At 44.8% G+C, this 26499-nt stretch overlaps 1 protein-coding gene across 2 annotated transcripts in view; it reads right to left on the reverse strand.

Annotated features, from left to right (window-relative positions):
- Positions 1 to 26499, reverse strand: part of TMTC4 (transmembrane O-mannosyltransferase targeting cadherins 4) — a 63747-nt gene that overhangs the window by 22804 nt on the left and 14444 nt on the right. The window contains exons 5-9 of one of the 2 annotated variants that reach the window (XM_081214747.1): positions 24290 to 24377; positions 5227 to 5324; positions 2253 to 2345; positions 1870 to 2034; positions 760 to 962 (exon numbers count right to left, since the gene is read on the reverse strand). In XM_081214747.1, coding sequence (XP_081070873.1) covers positions 760 to 962; positions 1870 to 2034; positions 2253 to 2345; positions 5227 to 5324; positions 24290 to 24377 — 647 coding nt within the window. The remainder of the gene's footprint in view (positions 1 to 759; positions 963 to 1869; positions 2035 to 2252; positions 2346 to 5226; positions 5325 to 24289; positions 24378 to 26499) is intronic. The other variant, XM_081214748.1, reaches the window with a different exon arrangement.

The raw sequence follows: 26499 nt of genomic DNA on the forward strand, positions 1-26499 counted from the left end.
ATTAAGAAACAAACAAAAAAAAGAAGGCAGGTCAAATTTGGTGGCTCCTTCCCAGACCCTGTGCCTGTAGTACTAGAAAAATCCTATTGCACGTGTATAGTGGATTGGGACTATGGTTTGTTGCCCTTTAGAATTATGTACCAATTTAAGCCACAGGTAAACTTAAAACTGAATTTATTTTGAGAAATTACTAATCTAATTCCATCAACACTTATGCTTAAAGGAAATCATCTTAAATAGTTTTCTTTCTCATAAAACACATTTGTTTTTCTCCCAATTATTTTCTCAATAACCTTTTTTTCCCTTTTCTGGGTGTGAGAAAGAATAGGCTCTTTGGGGTGGCAATTTATTTTGTACCAAATAACAAGAAAAGGAATCACTGTAGCATCCACTAGGGTTTTCTGAAGCAGAATTGTGAAATAATGGGCACAACACACATCAATTACACTCTCAGTTCTGACCATAAATTACTCTTTACCACCTACAGCGAAAAGGATCTCAAAATGCTGCTTCACGGGGAAAGAGGGAGGGAGAGATAAAGCAGTCATCTGCAACCCCCCGCTCCAAGTTCACTCCCCACTAGTTGAAGCCAGCCATGGATTCCAAATGGATAGAACTCATCCTGGCCATAAACATGTATTTGAAATAAAGGTCCTTAGATATTACTTCCACAAAATCGTTAAAATGATCAGTGCTGGATTTAGCAAAATGCTCCGACTCCACCCAGGGTGGAAGTTAAAATTCAGCTCGGCCTCTTACCGTCTCTTGTGGCTGTCTTCAGAGCACAGGGCTTGGCATATCAGGCCAATTAGGCAGAACCAGAGCGCTGCTAGAGCAATTACCCTCCAGTCCCCGACTGACTTAATGAGGGGGATGCAGCCCATTGACCAATCAAAACACAGCCACCAGGGGCACAGCAGCAACCAGGCATTCAAGGAATAGTAGTAATTATAGTTTACAGCCTGTCAGTCAAAAGAAAAACAAACATTTATTTGATACTGAACTTGGAAAAAAAATATATCCTAGCTTCACTGTGGAGGCATCCATATGTTTCTGCTCAAGGAGAGCCGTTGTATCAAATAAGATATTGCCACGTTCTACCTGGGCACGGGCTGTAGTGTGCAGCTTACTCAATGCATTGAGATTTTTAATAGATAAAAATACAGCAAAGCCACCAGACTCTGCTATACATTTGTTATATTTCTGGTGACACTATGCCCTGATTACTCACTGATGCCCAAAGTCTGTGACCCAGGAAATCTGAGGCCGAGGGGTCACCCACGTGTCTGACAACATAAGTATAGGGTCCTACGGTCCTTGATTTCTGTCTCTGAAGGCACAGCTTGGCCTTCAGAAAAAGCAAACCTTTACAAGAAAGTCTGGACACCATAGACTTTTAAAGAGACCACAGGGGGTGGTCAGGACTCCATGCTTCCATTGCAGGGGGCACGGGTTTGATCCCTGGTCGGGAACTAAGATCCCACATGCTGCGAGGTGTGGCCAAAAAAAATAAAAATAAAAAGATACTGCCGATCTGGTTATATTTTATCTTAACCCCACCATGTCAATTTCCTTGATAACCAGAGTGATGGGGTTAGGGGACACTTTAAGGAGGCTGGCAAGAAACCTGACATTTTCTAAACCGCTCCTCCTTAATTTCACTTAGAAAGGAAATACAAAGGGTTTATACCTTCTCAACGCCCTAATAAAAACCTGGTTTCATCCTAGAACATCCTTGGGGAGAGGAAACACACGTGGAGGTGTTCTGCTTATGGGAGCTTTTGTGGGTGCTGGGGAGGGAGGGAGGGGAGAGCTGGGAATCCGGTGGGCAAAGAAGAGGACCCATCGGAGGGCAGACTCAGGACTCACCCTGACCAGCATGCTACTGGCGAAGGAGGCAGGGTTGTCGACTTCGGTGAAGGCCGGAGGGCCGGTGCCCATGATCTTCCAGCGCACATAGAGCACCCCGGTTGCCCCCAAGGCCAGGAGACTCATTCTGAAGAGGAGGCCCTCAGTCCTGAGCACGCCAGTGTTCTGGAAGGACACCGCAAGGCCCCTGACGTCTCAGAGTTTTCAGGCCACGCCAGGTACAAAGGTGCAGCAGTTCTGGCTGAACCGCACCGACACCGTGCTTTAAAGGGCTGGCTATTTTAGAATTCAAAGTCGCAAGAAATACTTTGAAAATGGCATTTTAAATCCGCTGGTACTTGACATTTTCCACATCTGGGCTGGAGACAAAAGCAGATACTCACCTCTAATGATCTGTCCTTATGTAGTACCTTCCGGACCATTTCCAGAACATTTAATTTGCCTATCACCAAGACGTCAAAGACGGCATTCAAACCCTAAGAGAGCAAAGCAAGGAACCAGCGATGGGACAGCCTAACTCTGATTAGGTAACAATTATCTGTCACAATTTTATTGCTGAATCTAGACAAGAAATGTCCTGGATTAGATCATCACAGATGACCTCTTTAGCTCTAAAAACAAAACCAAAAAATCCTATCGCTCCTATGAAATGAGCTCATGTATTATATCAAATTCATTATCCAGTAAATCCCTGTTAGTCTGCATATAAGAGTACTATAAGATGCAGGAGAGCTAGACCTTTGGGGTTCCCAGGAAAAGTTCTGCAGAGGTCCCTCTTCCATTTTTTTCTTTACTATAAAAGTCCCTTAGTTGTAAGAGCCAACACCTGTGTAGTGGTCACGCCTAAGAAGATAAAGGCAGTCATCAACCTTGAAAATCCAGCCAAGTAAGTAATTACACTTCAGGAACCCCAGGTGCTGCCTGATTTGGGCAAATGCCACGGAAGAGAGGGAGCAGAACGCAGAGTCTCCGGTGGGGCTCCAGAGACCTCTCAGGTTCACACTCCTGGTTGTCCGCTAGATCTCCCTTCCTGCCAGGCACACAGCCAGCCCTGCAGGAAGGCACAGTCACGTGACTGAGTTCCAGCCTATGGGATGCGGGCAGAAGTGATAACGTGCCATCTTGGAGGTTTGGGCATAGACTGGGGCACCCGACCCCCTCAGTTTCCTGTCCTGCTGTGGCAGAGGTGATGGAGATATTCAGAGTGACACTGGAAACCACACCCTGAAGACAGCAGAGCCTCGGCCAGCCTGACCCCACTGCGTGGAGGACAGCCACCTCTGCCCACAACTTTTAGGGGGATGACAAATAACTCCAATTACGTGGAGCCACTGGCCCTTGGGAGTGTGATACTGCAGCTCTGCTGATGCCAATAGCTTCCAGTAGCATCACGATAGTTCCTTTCTAGCAGGTGATGGCTGCTCTTGAAGCTACGACACCTATGGTCACAGGCTGAAGGCTCATCTGGCCTTGGACTCTACTCTCTACACTGCAGTGGACTTCCTACAAATGTGGCCACTGCAAGCAACGTCATGTGGCCGAACTCCCTGCCGGAAGCAGGTAAAGTGGTCAGAACATACACTGCGTAGACAGTTCAAGCTGTCCCTCAATGACGGGGCTCTTTTTAGTATGGGGCTTCGTGGCAAAGAAGATCATAAATCATCAGAAGCCAGTGGTAATTTGTGGTTTTCAGAGCAAGGGTGGCTTCCCTACTTAACCCCCTCCCACAAATGCTGGGAGCCATTAATTATCCAATACACAGGCCAGTGCTGGGTTAATCACTTCACAGAATCCTGATTTTATCCACCCATTGGATGAATGATTTTAGTGGGTCACAGAGGGCCATTTCTGCCTGGGTCTGAACCATTTTCTAGAAGGCAGACGCTCCCTGTTGAGCTGCGCTGTCTTCTTATACTGTTTGTTTTTCTGCCTGGGAGCTATAGGACAGTCACCCAGGGATGACGGGGTCATGTCGTCACGAGGACTGAGCCAAACACGAGTCCGGCACTCCCTCCTCCTTCCCGCGGAAATTCATCATTGAAATGTCCACATTCTAGTCAGATTTTTTTGAAAGCTGCTCAATTTCACCGTATCTTGATTCATGTAAATTCAACCTAATTTTGTAGTGCTTCTCAAACATTGATGGATGTAGGAGTCACCTGGGGGCCTTGTTAAGGGGAGATTCTGATTCAGCAGGCCTGGGGTGGGGTCTGAGATCATGAATTTCTAATACCCTCCCAGGTGGTGCAGCTGCTACTGGTCCTCAAAACCCACACTTTGAGACAAGCATGGGTTTACGGCGGTGTTTCCCGCAGGTTGACTTCGTCCTCCCCCTCCCACCAGGGGGTGGCTGGCAATGTCTGGAGACATTCTAGGTTGTCACAACTGAGGGTGGGTGTCCTTCTGGCATCTAGTGGGTAGAGACCAGGAACATATCCTATGATACACAGGACACGCCCCAAAGAAAGAATGATTCATCCCCAAATACCAGTGCTGCCAAGGTTGAGAGACACTGGTTTAGAGCAAACTTTAAAAAAATAACTCATGAAATTCAGGTATCTTTGCACAGTAATTCTATGCCATTTCCTAGCTGGCTAACCTTAATTTACAGACCAAGCCCAATAAAACCACTGATCTTTGCCTCGGCTAGTGTCAGACCCCAAAGAGCTCGGACCGCTCTTTCTTTCCCACAGCTTCTGATACGAGCCACGCCCCCCCATCTCTGTTTTCCATTTCTCTACATCCGTGCACAGCCCTAATGTCTCAGTTTCCCTGTAATAATGTAAGGTGGGAAACTGGCTGGAATGGAGAAAAAGGAGAGTGCATTTCAACACCTCTCTCTTTTTCGGGCTTCAACTTAGATCGGACATAGGAGGCGCATGCCTGGACTCTTCAGAGCCCTCTCCTCATGTTTCTGGGGGAAGGTGGGTGTAACATAACGCACATCAATGCGTGTTTAATCGGGACCAGGAGCAGAGGTGGGTTCAGAACACTGCTGTATTTAGAACACTGCTTTATTTAGGACTGCCGAAACACGAGAGCACCCCAGAAAAGCCACAGCAGTCTTGTTTCTCTTTTCCCTAGGACCTCTCCAAGAGGGCTAATCACCGCTTTTCAGGAACTGTCCCCACTCCGTGTCCACCAGTTCTGATGAGAGGCAACTGAGACAGTCAATTCCCACGCAAACCGCCAGGGGCAGGACAGCACAGGTAATTAGTTGGTCCAGAACGGTGTAGGACTGAAGGCCGGTAACGGGGTGCAGTAGAGGAGGTCACAGGGGCAGGGCAGCCCCAAATGTCCTTACGGGAGGGAAAGGGGGTGTAGGGAGACAGGCCCCGACGGCACCTCGGGTCTTACCAGCACAGTGATCCCTTGCTCTTTGCACAGCATAGCCACTGCTCCCAGAAGGATACTTAGCAACACCCAGAACGTGGAACGCGTCCCCTCCTTGTTAGCTGCCAGTCAGGAGAAATGACAAATACAAAAGTCATGCGACATAGCTCAGTCTTGTTAACACCTGGAACTAAAATTCTAAGCATGCACCTTCAATAGCCACAATTTAAAAACAGTTTGGTCTTCGGACAGCATTTCTCTGTGGGTGAGTGTGTTAGACCCCCATTTCTGGTTAGACAGCACCCTCTACATGGCACACACATCCCCTTCTCAAGGGGACCCCAGCAGGTGCCCAGAGCCTTTGGGAGGCACTGTAATGCAGCCCTGGCCACAAAGACATCTCAAGGCAGAGTCCCAACGGGGTAAGTTCCTTCTTCCCACCTGGCCAGTCACCTAACAGGCCATTCTGACAGGGCGTGCCGAGAACTCCCACTGGGGGTGTATGCACTGCATCTGGTTGCACAGGACCCAGCAGTCGCTGCTGCTGTCCCAACAGGGGGCGACGGGAATCCCCAATCTGCTCTGAGAATCTCGACCACTCCCAGGGTTGGAGTCCAGCACTGCTCTGAGAGTGTCCACCCCTTCCAGGTGGAGTCTGGGCTCTCTGAACACCTGGTGGCTTAGGAACCTCTGCTCTGCTACCATCGTGGAATAGCTCTGAAGGATGCAGGATGCAGGACCAGTGAGCCCACATGCATGGACACTCAAGCATCAACGGGAAGCCAAAGCATCACCAGAAATGTGACTGCTGTAGTAAGCAGCTTGGGTGGGGATGAGCTCCAGTGATAAGTGATGGTCCCTAAATGGGCTTCTGAGGAGGGAGGGTCTGCTATCCACTGGCGGGTGGCTGGTGGATGCAAGTTGGGGGCCAGAGCTGAACTGCTCAGGCGGAGAAGAAAGGGCACAGTGATGCTCCTCTCTGTTCCTCTGTGACACCCTCACCTCCTCATTGAGGTAGATGGTGAACAAACATTTAAAAAAGACCTAAGTTTAGCACCCCTATGTTCATAGCAGCACTGTTCACAACAGCCAAGACATGGAAACAAGCTAAATGTCTACTGACAGATGAATGGATAAAGAAGATGTGGTATATATACACGATGTGTATACACAATATATACAGTATTTGAGTAATATACACAATATTACTCAGCCATAAAAAAGAATGAAATAATGCCATTTGCAGCAACATGGATGGACCTAGAGATTATCATACTAAGTGAAGTAAGTCAGAAAGAGAAAGACATGGGACTTCCCTGGTGGCGCAGTGGTTAAGGATCTGCCTGCCAATGTAGGGGACACGTGTTCAAGCCCTGGTCCAGGAAGATCCCACATGCCGCGGAGCAACTAAGCCCGTGTGCCACAACTACTGAAGCCCGCATGCCTAGAGCCCGTGCTCCGCAACAAGAGAAGCTGCCGCAGTGAGAAGCTCGCGCACCGCTACAAAGAGTAGCCCCCACTCGCCGCAACTAGAGAAAAGCCCACGTGCAGCAACGAAGACCCAACATAGCCAGAAATAAATAAATAAATAAATTTACAAAAAAAAAGAAAGACAAACACCATATGTTATCACCTATATATGGAATTTAAAATATGACACAAATGAGCCTACCTATGAAACAGAAACAGAATCATGGACATAGAGGACAGACTGGTGGTTGCCAAGGGAGAGGAGGTTGGGGGAGGGATGGAGGGGGAGGTTGGGGTGAGCAGATGTGAGCTTTTATATATAGGATGGATAAACAACAAGGTCCTACTCTATAGCACAGGGAACTATATTCAATATCCTGTGATAAACCATAATGGAAAATATTAAAAAAAGAATGTATATATAACTGAATCACTTTGCTGTACAGCAGAAATCAACACAACATTGTAAATCAACTATACGTCAATATAAAAAATTAATTAAAAAAATAAAATTAAAATTAAAAACACCCTTAAGTTTGAGGTCGGGCAAAGTGAACCTGCTTGGAGGAGGTGCCCATCAATCTTGGGTCACCTCTGCTTAAAACCGGAACTCCTCGTCTAAATTCCAGCTCTGCCATTTACCAAGTAACCTTGGACAAGTTACTTTTACTAACCGTCTCAGTGACTTCATCAATAAAATGGGGGCAACATTACCTATATATCCCCTACTTGAGAGAGAAAAAATATATAGAAATACCTGGCCACTTGTGTTAAAAGTTACATAACTATGCTTGTAAATGCAAAACATATCTCTGGAGAACACACAAGAAACTAACTACAGTAGTTTCTGAACAGTTTTTTTTTTTTTTTTTTTTTTTTTTTTTTTTTTTTTTTTTTGCGGTATGCGGGCCTCTCACTGTTGTGGCCTCTCCCGTTGCGGAGCACAGGCTCCGGACGCGCAGGCTCAGCGGCCACGGCTCACAGGCCCAGCCGCTCCGCGGCATATGGGATCCTCCCGGACCGGGGCACGAACCCGTATCCCCTGCATCGGCAGGCGGACTCTCAACCACTGCGCCACCAGGGAGGCCCTCTGAACAGTTTTAAGAAGAAAAATTAAAGGGAGGAAGTCTTACTTTTCACCGGGTAATGTTTTATACTGTCTAAATTTTCTTAACTATGTGCATGTATTAAAAACCATACTAAAAACTACACATTAAAAGAAATCACTTGGGGGCTTCCCTGGTGGCGCAGTGGTTGAGAGTCCACCTGCCGATGCAGGGGACGCGGGTTCGTGCCCCGGTTTGGGAAGATTCCACATGCCGCGGAGCGGCTGGGCCCGTGAGCCATGGCCGCTGGGCCTGCGCGTCCGGAGCCTGTGTTCCACAACGGGAGAGGCCACAGTGGTGAGAGGTCCGCGTACCGCAAAAAAAAAAAAAAAAAAAAAAGAAATCACTTGGTATAGTGCCGGGACCCCAGAAAGCATTCAGTGTTTGTTGCACATGAATCAGCAAAACCACCCCAGGTTTGAGGGAGAGGGTCTTCCAATGGGGCTTTGATGCAAGGGGGTGGCTGATCTCTCACCTTGTCACCAAAATGTGCCAAGCTTGTTGTTCAGTGAAAAGATGCACCTTGGTTCTCATTAAACTGCTTGAGCAAGAAACCAACAATTAAGGGGTGTGTGTGTGTGTGTGTGTGAGATGCAGATCCTGAGTGAAGTGAATATGTAAGAATCATCAGCAAAACCCCAGGATGAAAGTCCTGGGCTCCCTGTCCTGAAACAGCTGTGGGGTCTGGGTTGGGAAGTGCTGCGAGCCTTGAACTTTCTACGTGTGGGTGGAGACTCCTCTCAACATATCGAGGGTCTGCATCCAGCCAAGCCCCCTGGTCTCTCAACAAACCATGAACAGGACTGATCCCCATGCTGCCAAGGGCCCAGTAGGCTGGCGGGGAAAGTGTCCTAGTCACAAACAGGCTATGATGGCTGAAGAGATTCGGAAGTCAAGCAAAAGGACACAAAGGCCAACATTTTCTGAGCCTTTCAGCTTTTCTTAGGACTCTCCGTATGTCAAATTTCCTAATTTAATGTACAAACAGGCAGAATTAATAGAATACAGAAAAGTTTTATTTGGCTGTATAGTTGAGGCATCAGAACGCTTTTCACCAGGCCAAATGATCAACAAACAAGAAAGCCTCACCGATTTGGAATCCACTGTCCCATAAAACACAACGAACACTCTTGCTGTAAGCCTTTCCAATCCTTCCTGCTGCTGACATGATAAAAGGGTCCCAATGCTGAGAATGGCATTTAAGGCCTTGCTGCTGGGCGACACAGCCTCTCTCCGGGTTCCCTCGGTCTATATTCCAGGCACACGGGTCAACCTGCTCACTGGGCTTTGCACATTCCACTCTCTTAGGCTAGAACGTTCCCGGCAGAATCCTGCCGTCTTATTCAGCTGCCAAAGGTCACTCAAGCTGTGGACCCACTCCCTCTCTCTTGGGCAGCCTCCCTTCCCAATTCACTGGGCTTTATTCACAGTTAGAACAGCAAATGGTCCTACTGTGTGCACGCCTGACTGCCCAAGGGCAGGGTCTGTCTCACACACCCCAGTGCCCCTAACTGACCCCCTAGATTAAGTTAGGCCCAGCGTAGCACCTACACTGCCCTCAGCACAATCAATCACTACGTTCGCCTCACATTTTATTGCAAATGCTTGATGTTTTCTGTCTTTTCCCCAGATGGGGTTTCGCACCCTTGGCACTGCTGACGTTTGGGTGGGTCAGTTCTCTGCATTGTAGGATGTTTAGAGCCTCCCTTGTTTCTACCCATGAGATGCCGGAAGCACTTCCAGCCCTCAGCGGTGGCGAGCAAGAATGTCAGACTTTGCCAGATGTCCTGGGGGGTGGGAGGGGGTCACGCCCAGTTGAGACCATTGCACTAAACCAGTGCCACTCACAGCGTGTGGTCCATGGACCCACCCTGAATCATGTAAGGAAGGCAGACTCTCAGGCCCCACTCAGAACCTCGGACTCAGGAACTCGAGGGTGGAGCCCAGCTGTAAGCCTTTGAACCAGCCCCCGAGGTGATTCTGATGCTAAAGGTCAAGGAGCATCACCCTAGGTGGGAAGCTTGCTCACTGCTGCATCCCGGGCACCAGGCCTGGCTCTTTGGAGCAACTCCTCCAAGCTCCAGAAGCCGCAGCACCTGATTATCTACCGGAAGGGGCGAGGGGCTGAAGAATCACAGAACAACAGTGTAGGAGTATCTGGAGCGCTTTTGGAGGCTGTGCCTATAATCTCCCTTGCAGTGATGGGAAGGCCGGAATCCCTTCCAAGATGTTTCCAGCAGGGGGCCACGGGGCCTTGATGTCAGGAACGTCAGTGATGGGTGTCACTTTTTCCATGACAGCCCATGTCGCTTTTAACTTTGGGTCGTGTAACACGCTTTCTTAGAGCGAGCCCACGCCAGCCTCCCCCCACTTCCTGCTGCCCTAGAGCAGTGCCTCTCCAGTAGCCCAGGTGGCACAGTGCCTGGGAGCCAAGTTCTCTTTATCGCAAACCACTGTATATCGGAATATTTAGTTCCATCAAGCAAACTATGGATAATTTCACTTGTAGAAATTAATTACGTTTTATATGTAATACCAAGAGATCACAGTTACGAGCCACAACGACAGAGCCTTGTTACATTAGACATGACTGCACTGGGGTGTTTACATATTTATTGGAATTTATTATTATTTTTTGGCCCTGCCGCTTGGCATGTGGGATCTTAGTTCCCCAACCAGGGATCGAACCCGCACTCCCCGCATTGGAAGTGTGGAGTTTTAACCCCTGGACCGCCAGGGAAGCCCCAGGAATTTATTATTTTCTTTGGGCATTTGGTAGCAATCATTAGCAGACAAGTGTTCACAGACACCAAGGCTTTAAAAAAAAAAAAAAAAGCCAAAATAACCCTAAAGCTAACGTATTAGTTAATTCCTTTTAGGATATGATTTAAAGAAAGGCCTCACATGTTTTAGCAGGTGAGCACAAGGGTCCAGCTGGCAAAGCAGAGGTGATCACACTCACAATGCTCCATGCCAGAGCATGGGTACGCCCATGCCTTCTGACATACGACAGTGATGGATGGAGGGTGACAGTGTAAGGCTTGTCCTCTCCATCCTGGCATATGTGTGTTCACTTAGCCCTTCCTCTGGTAACACGTCGTCCTGAGTCTGCGTCCAACCACTTCCAGGATTTTCTCGTATCAGCAGTTTATATGCAAATAGAACCCTTAAACGAACCCATTAATTACCATGGAGTCTCCTCCACAGGGTAAAAGACACCCCAACCCTAGCTCCTATGCCCCTACCGGCTCCACACCTCCCTGCATGGGAGATGGCAGTGTAGGCTGACCTCAGCCATTTGTTTTCATGTCCACCAAGCATCAGGTTCAGTAGTTCACTAGATACCAAATGGAGGGACTTCCCTGGTGGTCCAGTGGTTGGGACTCTGCGCTTCCACTGCAGGGGGCATGGGTTCGATCCCTGGTCGGGGAACTAAGAGCCTGCAAGCTGTGCAGTGCGACCAAAAAAAAAAACCAAATGGACTTCTCCCTTCCTCGCCCCTTTACCTGGATTTGATTTTTTAAGCTTCTACCCCCACAATCTGTGTTCATACCTCTTAAGGAAACATAATATGATTTCCCAATGTAATGTTCCCTGTTCTTAACATTAAAAGCAAGTCCCTTGATTATTTTATATTTCTTCCTAGAAAAACTGAATTAGCTTGTGTTTTACTTGACTGTAACAGGGATTAATTCCCCCCCCACGGACCAGTGGTTTTGGATAGGAAAAAAATTCCCAGTTCCTCCATTAAAACACCCAAAGGACTGCTCTTGAAAGTACTGCCTTAACACAAAGTTAAATTACTACAGGGCTGTGGAAGTGATGGGCTCACGTTCCACTTGTCTGGAATTTAAAATGGATTTTTTCCTTAGTTGGCTAAATCAGAGATTTCACTGAATATAGAAAAATAACATATAAAAAACACAACCTTCAGGTTCACTGATAGCCTTCTCCCTAATCTCACCCCATAATTTCACCACAAGGGACTCAGACTCCCTCCAACTCTCCAATCTTTCTCACAGTTCCTCTGGGACAGCCCTACTCTTTACTTTTCTCTTATACTTCTGATTTTGTTCAAACATGTCCAGTGTGGAAACGTGCGAAAGATGAAGATGAGTCTTTGCTGAAGAAGTTTCTTCAGTTTCAGTGTTTATTAAATATGAGTGTCACTTCTCAACAGTGGCAATTTCAGGGACCAGTTATAAACCCAGTGATGGCTTCACATTCAGAAAACCAAATTCTAGACCTCCACTGTCCAAGAGGAGGTGTGGCAGTTACTGAACACCTGAAATTTACCTCTTAACCTATTGAGATGTGCTGGAAGGGTCAAACACACACCTGATTTTGAAGACTCCGTATGAAAAAAAGAATGCTAAACACTTCATCATTTGTACACTGATTACATGCTGAAATTATAATATTTTTGATATATCGGGCTAAAAATGTATAGTTAAAATTCATCTAACCTGTTTCTTTTTATCATGTGGCCAGTAGAAATTTTGTTATGACCTGAATGGCTCACACTGTATTTCCTATTGCACAGCACTATTTACACCATGCGCTGAGACCCAGCTCATTTAAGAAATGATCTGCACAGCTGTGTTTGTATTCCAAGTCTGCCTTTGAAAAACTCGGAAAATACGAAACTCGTTGCCTATTTAAATCCAATTATTTCTCCCCAATCCCCACCAGATTAGCACTTGATATGTTATCAGGAGTCATAAGACTAAGCATGCACATACACTTCAGTTTTCCCACAATCCAAACTAGAAAGCTGGGTGAAACTAATACAGTTGACTCTTGCACTGGAGATTCAGGGCCCGACACCTCGGTATAACTTCACAGTCAGCGCCCCATGTTCCTCGGTATCCGAGGTTCCACATCCGCGGATTCAACCAACTTCCAGTCCTGTAGTACTGAAGTGCGTATTGAAAAAACTCTGACTACAAGTGCACCCGTGCAGTTCACACCCATGCTGTTCAAGAGCTAACTGTAGTTTTAAACTATTTCATATAAATCAAAGGGGTCCTCTTTACGAATGTGTTGTATATGGGTGCATGATAAACCAAGGCCAGCCTACACAGCATTGATAAAGTGTTTCTAGTACTGGGGGCAATCAAGAAAGGCCTCATAAAAATTAATCAACTGGGAAAGTGGTCCTGAGTTTGGGGACAGCCCAGCCTAGCAGACTTCTGGTAATAAGACCTCCTCTAGCACAGTTTTACCCATGTAATTCCCCAATTTAAGATTTTCTTTGAGTATTAATTTGTCAAGGTGACTAACGCTAATAATTGCCAATATATACAGCTAATCTAGATAAACTTGGACTTGTGTTTTTATATGTTTTTACTTAATAACTAATGCAAGCTACTCTTTTATTTCCAACTTTGAGCATTTTAATAAGGCAACTGAAACAGATAACAGGAGGCCACCTTGCATACAGCTGGTACTCAGTAAATATTTGTTGAGTCAATGGTTTCATTTATTTCCATATCTATTAGAAGCCTTACTATATTACTATATTTTGAAGGCAATTATGAGATGGTATTTAATACTAAAAAGTTATTAATTTGTTAATGTGAACAAATACAGCCAGAAGTCAAGTCTTTTCACTTTTTTTTTTTTTTTTTTTTGCGGTACACGGGCCTCTCTCTGTTGTGGCCTCTCCCACTGCGGAGCACAGGCTCCGGATGCGCAGGCTCAGCGGCCATGGCTCACGGGCCCAGCCGCTCCGCGGCATGTGGGATCTTCCCGGACCGGGGCAAGAACCCGCATCCCCTGCATCGGCAGGCGGACTGTCAACCACTGCGCCACCAGGGAAGCCCAAGTCTTTTCACTTTTAATTTAGTCTTTGAACCCCCTCATAAGGAAAGAATCTCCATCATGTAAGAGACTCTTTTTCAAAATAAATTATTATTTTAAAAATTTATTGGGCTTCCCTGGTGGCGCAGTGGTTGAGAGTCCGCCTGCCGATGCAGGGGACACGGGTTCGTGCCCCGGTCTGGGAGGATCCCACGTGCCGCGGAGCGGCTGGGCCCGTGGGCCATGGCTGCTGAGCCTGCGCGTCCGGAGCCTGTGCTCTGCAGGGGGAGAGGCCACAGCAGTGAGAGGCCCGCCTACCGCAAAAAAAAAAAAAAAAAAAAAAAAAAAATTTATTTATTTTACTTTAATTTTTTTGGCCGCACTGCACAGCTTGTGGGAACTTAGTTCCCCGACCAGGGATTGAACCCGGGCCCTCGGCAGTGAGTGTGCGGAGTCCTAACCACTGGACCGCCAGGGCATTCCCTAAAATAAATTATTTTTTAAAAATTAAATAAGTAATATTAAAAAGGCATAAGAAAAACTGATTATTTTAGTTTTACATTTAGAATTAACTGTTAAAAACAGTAAAAATAAATATCCTGAGAGGCAGATATCGCCTCCAGTGCAGTTGCATTTATGAATTATTTTTATTCAAAAATATCTTCCCCAAATAGGGAATTCTAACTGGTGCATAGCTCTGTGTAAGCATCTCAGGCTCAGACAGAGTTCTCCATCTCATCTCCATCCAGTCTGCTAAATTTTAAGCACCAATGACCCAGGAGAGGAAATTTTTAAAAAAACCCTAAAAAGCTATTCTTACACCACGCAACATCTCTCATCACTTAAGAACACAACTAGGACAATTGTGCAGCATTCGCAAACATCAACACTTTAAAATCCAGAACTTAATAAAGACTGGTTTAGAAAGTGTTTTCTTTGTTTCAGTATATGTCTCTGTTACCTGAGATAATCCAATCACTTAGGTAAAGGGAGGCAAAGGCTAATAGGCAGTGGGGATGGGGGTGGGGGAAGGAGCACGGGGCGGGGGGTGGGGCAGGAATAAAACACCCACACGCACTAACAGAAAGACACTTGTCAGTGCCAACACCCACAAGTGCCAACAGATGTGATCAATTTAATGAAGCGCTGCGCCTCGGATTTGGCACTGCTTTCAAGTGGGAGGCTCTTCTTTCAGAAAAAAGCATCACATTGTAGGAGCTACACTTCACCACTCGACGCCTGGCATCTCTGCTGCCTTAAAACTGGCACGGCGTGGTGTGTGTGTGTGGGAATCACTCCACCCTGACAGGTGGTCCCAACTCCCTCTGCCAGAGCGACACAATGAGCATCAGATTCTCGTTCCAGAAGTGGGAGCCAACCAAGCAGTGCTTCCACCCGCAGAATGAGAGAAGTCAGACGCTGCCGTCCTAAAATACAAGACCGTTTTGGGAGAATCGAGCAATGTACGAACCACGAAACATGAAAGAGAGAAAAGAGAACACACATGAATACTGATGTCACAACTCAGATGGCAACGACCCCAAATCTAAAAACAAGTGTCCTAGACTATGTGAGTTACACGATTGCCCGAATTTCTTTTAAGCAGTGTAATTCTAAGTCAAAGAAAAACATGTCTTGAATCACAGTGGAAAGCAGGAGGAAATGAGACCCCAAGAATCAAGAGTTATCCTGTTTTAGCTGCCTGAACTATGGTAAGGAGAGCAACACAACAAATAAAGTTTAAGAACTTAGAACAGTGATCTGAGATCTTGTGTTTCATAATAGTTTAGAATTTAAGATGGTTATTCTAGGTTTGTGGCAAATTCCTTCACCTCTTGAAAAGATTCTCTCCTTCCCACTATAAATGAGACTAATGAAATTTCTCTTCTTTGTCTGAACTCCCATGAAACAATATTTTAAGGTATTCATTTATAAAAGAAATTGTTTCTGGCTATTCTATCAAGTTTATCGTGCAAAGAGATTACCTGTTTCCAATCCAAAATATGTACTAGGCTTTAACAGAGAGAAATGTTGATAGGATGTCTTATCATTAGAATAATACTTTTTGTTTCGGGCATTCAGAAAAAATAACCAGTGCACCATCAACTTCATCTGACTTAGCGTTTTTCTTTCTTTATTTTTTTTAAAGAATAATTATCCTTTCTTTATAAGGATATTTTCTTATTTAAAAAAAGATTCTGTTCTAAAAGATGTTGCTTGGAGATATTCTATGTAAGCATCAAAAAAAAAAGAAAAAAAAAAGAGGCTGACAGAAATGTTACACGAGATTTTTTTTTTTCACTCTCTAAAAATGCTAGGATTCCAGAGGTTAGCACAGAATTGCTTGTTAATAAACTCAGGCAATTAAAAATTGTCCAGAGCTTTATAATAAAGATACTGCATCTATAAAGAAAGCTAATGGGGTTATCAAAAAGAAATGTATCCTCTGGAAGAGTTTTCTAACTAGTTAAATCATTAATTTCAGAGCACTCAATTTTTTGTTCCCTTATAAAAAATATTAAATCTGTTCTTCTGTAAAAACCCTTTTCTTAAACTTCAATTTTATGAGTAATGAATGCTAGACCTTTCTTTGAATTTATGTTCAGGTCCAAATAGAACAAAGACCAGGTCACTTTAAACTAAGTTTAAACAATAAACAGTGTTTATTATTATTTGTATCTAATAAGTACCGGACTGAACTTCTACCACAAAAAAGTTTTGATTCTCAGCTGCACACTTACAAACATGTGGGCGACCTGAGTCGCTGGGGCGAGGACTCATTGCTACCATGACACGTGTTTCCCCTTGGCTTTTTGTACAATCCACGCTGACAAGACAGCAGAAAATAAAGACGTGTGACTATTTCTTAGGGTATCGCAAAGTCCAAATGAAAATATACACACCTGAATGTTCATTGGTATCAAGGGTCCTGCTTTACTGCACTGAAGGAAATTTAATAGAGAATGCATAAGAGAAATTAGCATTTTAATACAGAACTACCATATGGTCCAGCAATTCCACTTCTGGGTATTTACCCTAAGGAAATGAAATCACTACTTCAAAAAGATATCTGGGGCTTCCCTGGTGGCGCAGTGGTTAAGAATCTGCCTGCCAATGCAGGGGACACGGGTTCGAGCCCTGGTCTGGGAAGATCCCACATGCCATGGAGCAACTAAGCCCATGCGCCACAACTACTGAGCCTGTGCTCTAGAGCACGCGAGCCCCAACTAGTGAGCCCACATGATACAACTACTGAAGCCCGTGCACCTAGAGCCCGTGCTCCACAACAAGATAAGCCACCACAATGAGAAGACCGCGCACCACAACGAAGAGTAGCCCCCGCTCGCCACAACTAGAGAAAGCCCGTGTGCAGCAACGAAGACCCAACGCAGCCAAAACCAAATAAATTAAAAAAAAAAAAAAAGATATCTGGATCCCCATGTTCGTTGCAGCATTATTTACAACAGGCAAGATACAAAAACAATGTCTCTATAGACAGATGAATAAATAAAGAAAATATGTACACACACAACACCACACAATGGAATATTACTCAGCCATAAAAAGAAGGAAACCTTGCCATTTGCGACAACATGGGTAGACCTTGAGGGCATTATGCTACGTGAGATAAGTTAAACAGAGAAAGACAAATACTGTATGATCTAACATATATGTGGAATCTTAAAAAAAAAAAACACAAAACTGAACTCTAGATACAGAGAACAGATGGGGGAGCAGTATGAAATGGGTGAAAATGGTCAAAAGGTATAAACTTCCAGTTACATGATAAATAATGAGTCCTGGGGATGTAATGTACAGCATGGTGACTATATAGTTAACAATACTGTATTGTACCTATGAAAGACGCTAAGAGAGTAGACCTTAAAAGTTCTCATCAGAAGACAAAAAATTCTGTAACTCTGTGTGGTGATGGATCTTAGCTAGACTTATTGTGGTGACCATTTCACAATATGTACATATATCAAACCATTAGGTTTTACACCTAAAACTAATACAATATTATATGTCAATTATATCTTCATAAAAAAGAAAAATAATAAAATGTATATTCCACGGCAAACAAACAAAAAAAGAAATCGGCAGTCCCAAGGTTACAGTCATCAATTCTGCATAAATGCACTAAGAAAAGAAGGGGATACTTATGGAGTGCTTGCTCTGAGGTGGTCACAGGGAGGAAAAGAGAACAGGGAAGAAAGGAGAACCAGAGCCCTCTTCTTGAGCACTCTGAATAACGGATACTTCCTTTCAATCAAAATACACTGAGCTCTGAGCCCTTCGAGGGCAAAAACTATGTCTCTGACACAGGGCCTGGTACAGGATGCCCTTAAAGTTTGATTAATCATTGGTAAACGAATGCATGACCCAAACTGATAAGCCTCTATGTGATTCTAGAACAGAATCAGAAACAGTGTCTTATCATGAATGGGTAGGGATATTACTGCTTCTTCTCTGTAAAGGTATTATTAGTTTTGAAGCCCTTGCTCAGCTTAAAAAAGGACTCTCAGCCCCCATATTTATGAAGTTGAACATTAACATGATGTTTAAGAATTATTCCAGAGAGTTGTTCTTTATAAAACAAGTAGTCTCTGTTCTAAGCCTGTTGAAAAAGGATGGAAAATCTAAAACACAGAAGAGTTGCTGAAAACACAGTGATTATCCACAGAGACCAGGAAAGGTGCTACTGGACTTTAGCAGTGGTTCCAGGGTATTGAGACAAAGGGGGATTTCGGAGTTGGGGAGCGGAGGGAGGAGGCTGGCAGAGTGGAGGGGCTGTTCGGTGCTGCCCGGCCAAGCGGAGCAAGGCGGACAGGGCTGGGCATCAGGTCCCAGTGTCCTGCCCTGCTCTGCTGTCCTGAGGTTACAGCAGGTGGGGCTCAGGGCACAGGACCTTGTCGGGAGGGGTCAGAGAAGTGCTTGAGGTGTGGGACACAGGGCTTCCCCCAAGCTGGCTAGTAACTGAATGTAAGTCTCTCTCTCTCAAGAATCAGGCATATGACCCAGCAATCCCACTCCTGGGCATATATCCAGAGAAAACCATAATTCGAAAAGATACATGCACTCCAATGTTCACTGCAGCACTATTTACAATAGGCAGGACATGGAAGCAACTTAAATGTCCATTAATAGAGGAATGGATAAAGATGTGGTACATATATACAACGGAATATTACTCAGCCATGAAAAAGAAGGAACTAATGTCATTTGCAGCAACATGGATGGACCTGGAGATTGTCATACTGAGTGAAGTAAGTCAGACAGAGAAAGACAAATACCATATGATATCACTTATATGTGGAGTCTAAAAAAAGGGTGCAGATGAACTTATCTACAAAACAGAAATAGAGTTACAGATGTAGAAAATAAACTTATGATTACCAGGGGGTAAGGGGGGAGGGATAAATTGGAAGAACTGGGATCAACATATAAAGACTACTATATATAAAATAGGTAACTAATAAGGACCTACTGTATAGCACAGGAAACTCTACTCAGTACTCTGTAATGGCCTATGTGGGAAAAGAATCAAAAAAAGAGTGGATAGATGTATATGCATAACGGATTCACTTTGTTGTATGCCTGAAACTAACACAACATTGTAAATTGATTATACCCTAATTAAAAAAAAAAAAAAAAAAAAAGAATCAGGTCACTCTGTGCCTCAAGACCAGCAACGAACTTGGGAGATAGAATTCAACCATTCCCTTGAGAGTCTGTGATGTGGAAACAGTGAGTGGGCACTGGAAATAACAGTGAAAACCAACTCAAACGCTAGAGAGTGCAGTTGAGGGATGGCTGTTCTCCTCCATCAACTTTAAATTCCCAAGAAAGAAGGATTATGATCTGCAACTCAAAGCCTGCGTGGGCAGGTGGGCACAGTCAGAGAACAGAGAAGACACAAAAGTCCACGGCCAATAATATCTTTCTGGGGCAAGACACTGAGGTCTGGCTGTGTGCAGACAGGTAACCTCCTGTAGCTCTGCATTTTCCAAAGACTAAACAAGCTGCGGGAGACGGCATAGGGTGGTACCAGTCTGGAGATGGGTCCCTTGGTCCCACTTTAATTGACTCCTTCCTTTTCCTAAAGGGGGTTCAGGTGCATGGGAAGGTGGGACAGCCTGTAAACAAGAGGTCAACGGAGAGTCTTCTTCAAAGGCTTCCTAATCGATCTATTCATCTTCTTACCATTCCAAGTAACTCAACCAAATGAAAATCTGTTCATATTCTTAAAAGCTTTCCACAGAAGCCATGCCTACCACGGCCACAGGTGTGCAAACATTAAGTATTTCCAGGTGAGCTTTCTCGAAAACATTTACGTACTTAACATTAAAGGCCTATAACAATCTCTTTACAAAATCTCTTTCCAATTTAAAAGTAAACATGCTATAAATGTTAAAAGAATGCTACCACACCAAAAACAAAAAGTTATATCACTACTAAGAGTTAATATACTAGAGTTCCATTAGTACTAAAATATACTTCACCAATTTCTCATGAATCAAAGTATTAACTGAAAAAACATCATATATTAAGCACTTTTTCCTTTGGTATCAGTTTCCAAAGGCCTTATTTTAAAAATCTATCTTTTGTGTGGATGCCTCTTGGAAATAATTTTATAATTTACAAACAAATGAAAAAGAGACATATAGTTCAGAATATGTACATTTGTGAATTGGAACACAGAAAAGGTTAGCAAAAGGATCCAGGGAAAGAATATAACATGTCTGTAGTGTTTCACCATCCTGTGAGGACACTCCATTAAAGGAGGCTAATAAATGCATCAGTTCACTTGCTAGAAGAATTTTTAGTCTTCTGATAATTTTTCCATCATTTCAATAAGAGCAACCTTTAGAAGTAGTGAGAAATTTTATTACATCTCCTAAATGATGTGTGTTTGAACGCTGAATCTATCAACATTTAGTACGTTCTTCAAAAAGCTCTTTTGGTTTCTTTGAAATCCATTCAGAATAAGGGAGTAGTTACTTTAAGGGAAGATATGTTAAAATTAATAAAATGATACTGCACCAAACTTTTGAGATGTCTAGGAGAAAAGCCAACAGACTTAATTTTTAATTTTCTTCAAGAAAAATACAACTACTGATAAGCTGTTATCCTACCTAACTGCAAATTCAGATTTAATTGCCATCTTAAGAACACAATATAACAATACAAATACATAAAATGCAAAAAAAAAACACCCCGTAACAATGCAAACAATACCACTGTTTGTAATGAATACCATGGTGAGAAGTAAATGAACCCGCTCCCTCTCCCATTACCTATGGAAACGGCTGGGGCTGGTGCAATTCCCCATCTCCCACCCCCAGACCCCTGGGGGCTGTGTGTCTCTTGGGAGTTTTACAATCATCACAGGTGGGGAGATCCAGAAGCGCTTCAAGCCCAGAAGAGCTGGACATGCCTTATTGCTAAGTTAACTTTCAGTCTCAGGAAGAAAAGTTACCCCCACAATTTTCTGTTCTTGAAGCTGTTCTATTTAGCTGTCCCCAAACTCTCCGCCATATCAGAAAAATGATGAGTCACAGGAAAAAGTGGTGGTATGATAAAATAATAATAATAAGAGATGGGCTTCCCTGGTGGCGCAGTGGTTGAGAGTCCACCTGCCGATGCAGGGGACACGGGTTCATGCCCCGGTCTGGGAAGATCCCATGTGCCGCCGAGCGGCTGGGCCCGTGAGCCATGGCCGCTGAGCCTGTGCGTCCGGAGCCTGTGCTCCGCAACGGGAGAGGGCACAACAGTGAGAGGCCCGCGTACCGCAAAAAAAAAAAATAATAATAATAATAATAATAAGAGAGGATGGGGAGTGGGTGGGTATGACCCAGTCCTGAGTGAGCATGGAGGTGTGGGCCCATTGGAGTCACCCTTGCACTGTGTCTTAGTAGAGCTGCAGGTTTGAGGGAACAGGTACTTTGAGATATACAACCTGAGCCCTGTGTTCAGCTGTCCAGGACAGGATGGAGGAGGGGCCCTTCCCAATCGACCCTTGGAAACTATGGATAGTTTCATACAGATGTTCTAGGTATATAACTATGAATACCTAGAACATCAAAACAGTATAGCCTGTCCTGGAAGAGTTTGCAGTCCTGCCTAAGTCTTTTTGTAAAAAAAACATAAAGGGTTAAAAGTTATCTATTGCTCTTTTTAAAAAACACCTTTTGTAAAGAGCGAAAAACATATATAAGTAGAGATGCTGATACAGGAACTCATGTCTCCATCACTCGGCTTCAACATTGACTCCTGACCAGTCTGGCTTCAACTAAATGCCAACATGCTTCCTGCTTCCTCTCAGATTATTTTGAGACAAATCCCAGACTTTATACCATTTCATCCATAAATATTTCAGCATGTGTCTCTACAAGAAAGGGATTGTTTTTAACACATACCTTCGATGCACTATTACACCTAACATTTTAACAATTCGTTAATAGAACTGAATGGACCTCCTATTTATTTTTAAAGATTGTTTTGACAGGCTTGCCTCGCTGGTCCCTTGAGTACAGGGAAGCAGAACACAATGTAGTTGGCGCTGGCTTTGAAGTGAGTTAAGACTCAAAGGTGAACCCAGTTCTGCCATAAATAGCTGTGTGATACTGGGTAAGTTACATAAACTCTGAGTCTTACATCTGAAAAACAGGGAAAGCAAGTCAACCTATCTTAAAGACTGTAACATAATTAAATGAGAAAAATATACACACACGCACACGCACACATGTGCCAGTAGATAGTCAATAAATGGCAACTATTATATTAACAGCAAACATCTACCTTCATAAGTAAAAATACTTCCTGCTGGGAACTCCCTATTACTCTTTACTAAAAAACCTTTTGGAACCACTAGGATGGTGACAGTTACCTGTCTGTCATGTCCCAGGGGTTGGCAAACTTTGCAAAGGACAGTTAGGCTCTACAGGCCAGGAGGCCTCTGCTGAAACTGCTAACTCTGCAAAAACAAATGGATGTGCCTATGTTCCCATAAAACTTCATATATAGTCACTGAAATGTGAATTTCATGTAACTTTTTTTTTTTTTTTTTTTTGCGCTACACGGGCCTCTCACTGCTGTGACCTCTCCCATTGCGGAGCACAGGCTCCGGATGCGCAGGCTCAGCGGCCATGGCTCACGGGCCCAGCCGCTCTGCGGCATGTGGGATCCTCCCGGACCGGGGCACGAACCGGTGTCCCCTGCATTGGCAGGCAGACTCTTAACCACTGCGCCACCAGGGAAGCCCTCATGTAACTTCTAATATATCACCAAACACTATTCTCGTGGGATTTTTACCCCCAATCATTTAAAACCGGAAAAAATCATTGTCAGCTTGGGGGCTGGATTTGGCTCAGGGGCCCCTGTTTACCAACCCCGAGTGAGCCCACTTCACCAGCCCCAGCGGACACAAAATCCTGAAGGAGTGGTCTGCCCTTCCTCATGAATAAGACGTCAATTTACCGGAGGAATCCAAGTACAAGCATTAGTACATGAACGATAACATTAAGGCCTGGCAGGAGACTGAACCTAAGCTTTGAGAAATACTGTAGAAGAGACTCAAGGAAACCCAGGTACATCAGTGTCAGCTGAAACGGCCCTGCTTGAGCATTCCATAGGGATTATCCCTCTCACCTTCCCTTTTCTTCCCCTCTTCCCCCCAAATATAAATTGACTGTGATATATAAGGAGAGTTCTACAGTCAGGAACTGACTTTATAACAGAAGTTGAATGCATAACACCATTGCTGGGGCCGGCATGTATAAATGCTATGTAAGCTGAATGTACTGTATCCAATTGCCACTACAAAGCAATCTGGAAGGTATGGTCTGACTTGGAGGGAATCAGAACCCGGATGAGTGGAGCTGTACAGGGATTCTCCTAGAACTCTATCAGTGCACGGCTGCACTGCTACTAATAACCAAGCAATTCCCCCTCTCCCCTCCACACACATACAAACTGGTCATTTCAACTCTGTTGTTTCCAACAGCGACTTTCTCTTTAAGTATCAATGACGCAACAATGAAAAAATAAGAACCTCACAGTCCAGGTGCATATTCATAGCTACACATTTTACCAGTTTTCAAGGTTTTTCGCCAACAGGTTTTAATTTAAAAAAAAATCTTAAGTTTTTTCCCTCCCCCTTCAATTTTGCTGGAAATAAAACCCACAAAAATCAATCACAACCGCTTCAGCACCAAGAGCAGAAGCTCTGGGTTTCAGGACCCAACAAGGTGCTCCCTGAATACTGTGAACATGGAAGCACAAGCCTTCGTATTATTTTTTTTGTTTGTTTTTTTGTGGGTTTTTTTGCGGCATGCAGGCCTCTCACTGCTGTGGCCTCTCCCGTTGCGGAGCACAGGCTCTGGACGCGCAGGCTCAGTGGCCATGGCTCACAGGCCCAGCCGCTCTACAGCATGTGGAATCTTCCCGGACCGGGGCACGAACCCGTGTCCCCTGCATCAGCAGGCGGACTCTCAACCACTGCGCCACCAGGGAAGCCCAAGCCTTCGTATTATTAAAAAAGCAATGGAGTTACAGACATCACTAAAAAGAGCTGACATCTTTGACCCACATTCCTTCAAAGCAATAAACTTACATAAACCGACATTTCCCCATCTGTTAGAACACCGCTCAGCAGGACAGAAACACGAAGAAGATGCAAAATTAAGAAGGCAAAATGTCATGCTTACTTTCTCTAAGTGCTTTACAGTAGCCAAGGAAAGATAACAGAAAAAACAGGGCAGCCAGGAGGTCTGCACAGCCGACAACAGCAGCAACCTTAAAAAGGGCAGAAGAAAAGATGTCTGTAAAAAACATTTAAACAGAACTTTGGAAACACACAAACAACCCCTTAGAAACAGAACACAAAAACCTTATCAGACCCGGCCATCTATTGAAACAATCCCCGCAACTGTGACGCTTCCCTGGGGTCTGATCTGACAACTGATTTTCTTTTCACTTTTGGTCTAGGACTTGGGTCAGCCGCTTCCACAGGAAGGCTGGGTTGGCTCGAACCCAGGGAAGGTTCTTTTGTGGGCCACACACAGCCAGCGATGCCCACGGGACTCAGCACGCTGCGCCCACAGCTCCAGAGGCCTCTGCTCTGATCGGGTCCCCGTGGCGAATTTTCAACTGGAAAATGGTATCAGCTCAAAGGGCACGATATTTAAAAAAGAAACCTTGATTGGAAACATGAAGGAAAGGTGGGAAGTCCATGTTACAAGTCATCAGGCAGAGAGAATAAGACACAGGGATAACGTTCAAAGCTGCCTCTGCCATGTTTTCCTCCCTTCAGACCAAAACCAATGAAGTGGGTTAACCTGGAAAGCAGAACGCTTCAAAAGTGGCTGATGAGTCAGATGAAAAAAAAGAATGCAATTTCTACCATTTCTTCCCCACCCCGCATCTTCTACATCTGACGACTGTCCTTCCCTTCTCCACCTTAGTGACAATGAAGCAATATAAAATCTGTGCTTCATCTCTTTGAAGCTGATTATTCCAATAATTGCTTTAAAGATTTTCATGGCAACGAAAGACCCAGAATTCCGCTCATGAGTATTGGTCTACTTTACATGGCGTTCTTGACTAACTAGCACCTGGATGGGACATACGTCAAACCTTTCACTGTGATTCTCTAGGTATCACTTTAAGGGCTGAGAAGTTCATCTTTTCTTAAAGTGAGATATATGATAAGTCAGACACAGAGTAAAGACTATCCTACAGATGGAGATGAGGGAGTATACAATGAATATGAAAAGTACTATATTTACATACGATTCCCAGGTGCATCTACAAGCAATAGCTAAAAGGAATGCCTTTTAGGAGCAGTTTCCTGCTACGCTGGTTAGATATGATGTTCTGAGGCAATCATCCATTCCGATGGTGAACTGCTGATGGAGGGGCACGTGGCAGCCCAGGGGGTCACGTGATCGCTAAGAAGACTGACAGATGAGTCCAACCTGTGAATGCCACGCACGTGAAACAACATCCCGGGAAGGAAGCTAAGGGCAAACAAAGGTTCAACAGATCTGGGCCAAGTATGCCAGCATGCCAGAGGGTTACTTCATGCCAAGTATGCCAGCATGCCAGAGGGTTACGTTACTTCATGAAGGCAGTGACTATGTAATAAGATTTCTGGAATCCTCTGGCCTGTAACTCACTCACTCAGAGACACTGTGAAATCGGGGATGCAGCGAGACCCAACACAGAGCCGGGCACACAGTGGGTGCTGGGTCACTGTCCGTTGCTGCGTGAATCCCAAAGATGCTTCTGTAAACACTGGGAGGTGGGGGGGGGTGGCAGAGGTGGGGCAGAAAGCAGCGGACAGAGAACACAGCAGCTCAGGGTGAAGCAGGTACGGGCTCTGCAGCTCCGGGGTGAGTGATGGAGAGAGTGGTTGGTGCTCTGGGCCCCCCATCAGGACCAGAGACGGGTGGGAGCTGTGGCTGTCTACAGGGCCTGAGGATGGCGGGGAACCCCAAAGCCTTTCAGAGGATAAAGTGAGCAAAGCTAACCCAGAGAAGTGTATCCAAAAAGGTCCTTAGAGCAAGGGGGTCAAGGAAGCAGGGGCTGGGGGATATGGAGGGTCAGGGAACAAGGTTTCTTGAACTGAGTGAGGGGGAGGGAAGTGGTTTGGATAAACACCAGGAAAAGGGGCCCAAAAGGCCAGCCTAAACCACTTGTTATCTGAGTGGCTGAGGTACATTAAAGACTCCCACTAACGTATATAATATTGTAAATCAACTAAACCTGAAAAAAAAATAAGACTCCCACTAAAATGAACTTTAAACTTCATAAACTCATTTTAAAGCAAACAGTCTGCCTTTGGCTCACTGAAGATACTCCCAAGTCTTAAGCAATGTACGTCACATTGTCTGACAAGAAGAAAAACAAGTTTTAA

This window comes from Mesoplodon bidens (assembly GCF_964165515.1).
Source record: "Mesoplodon bidens genome assembly, chromosome: 17".
Classification (NCBI taxonomy): Eukaryota; Metazoa; Chordata; class Mammalia; order Artiodactyla; family Ziphiidae; genus Mesoplodon; species Mesoplodon bidens.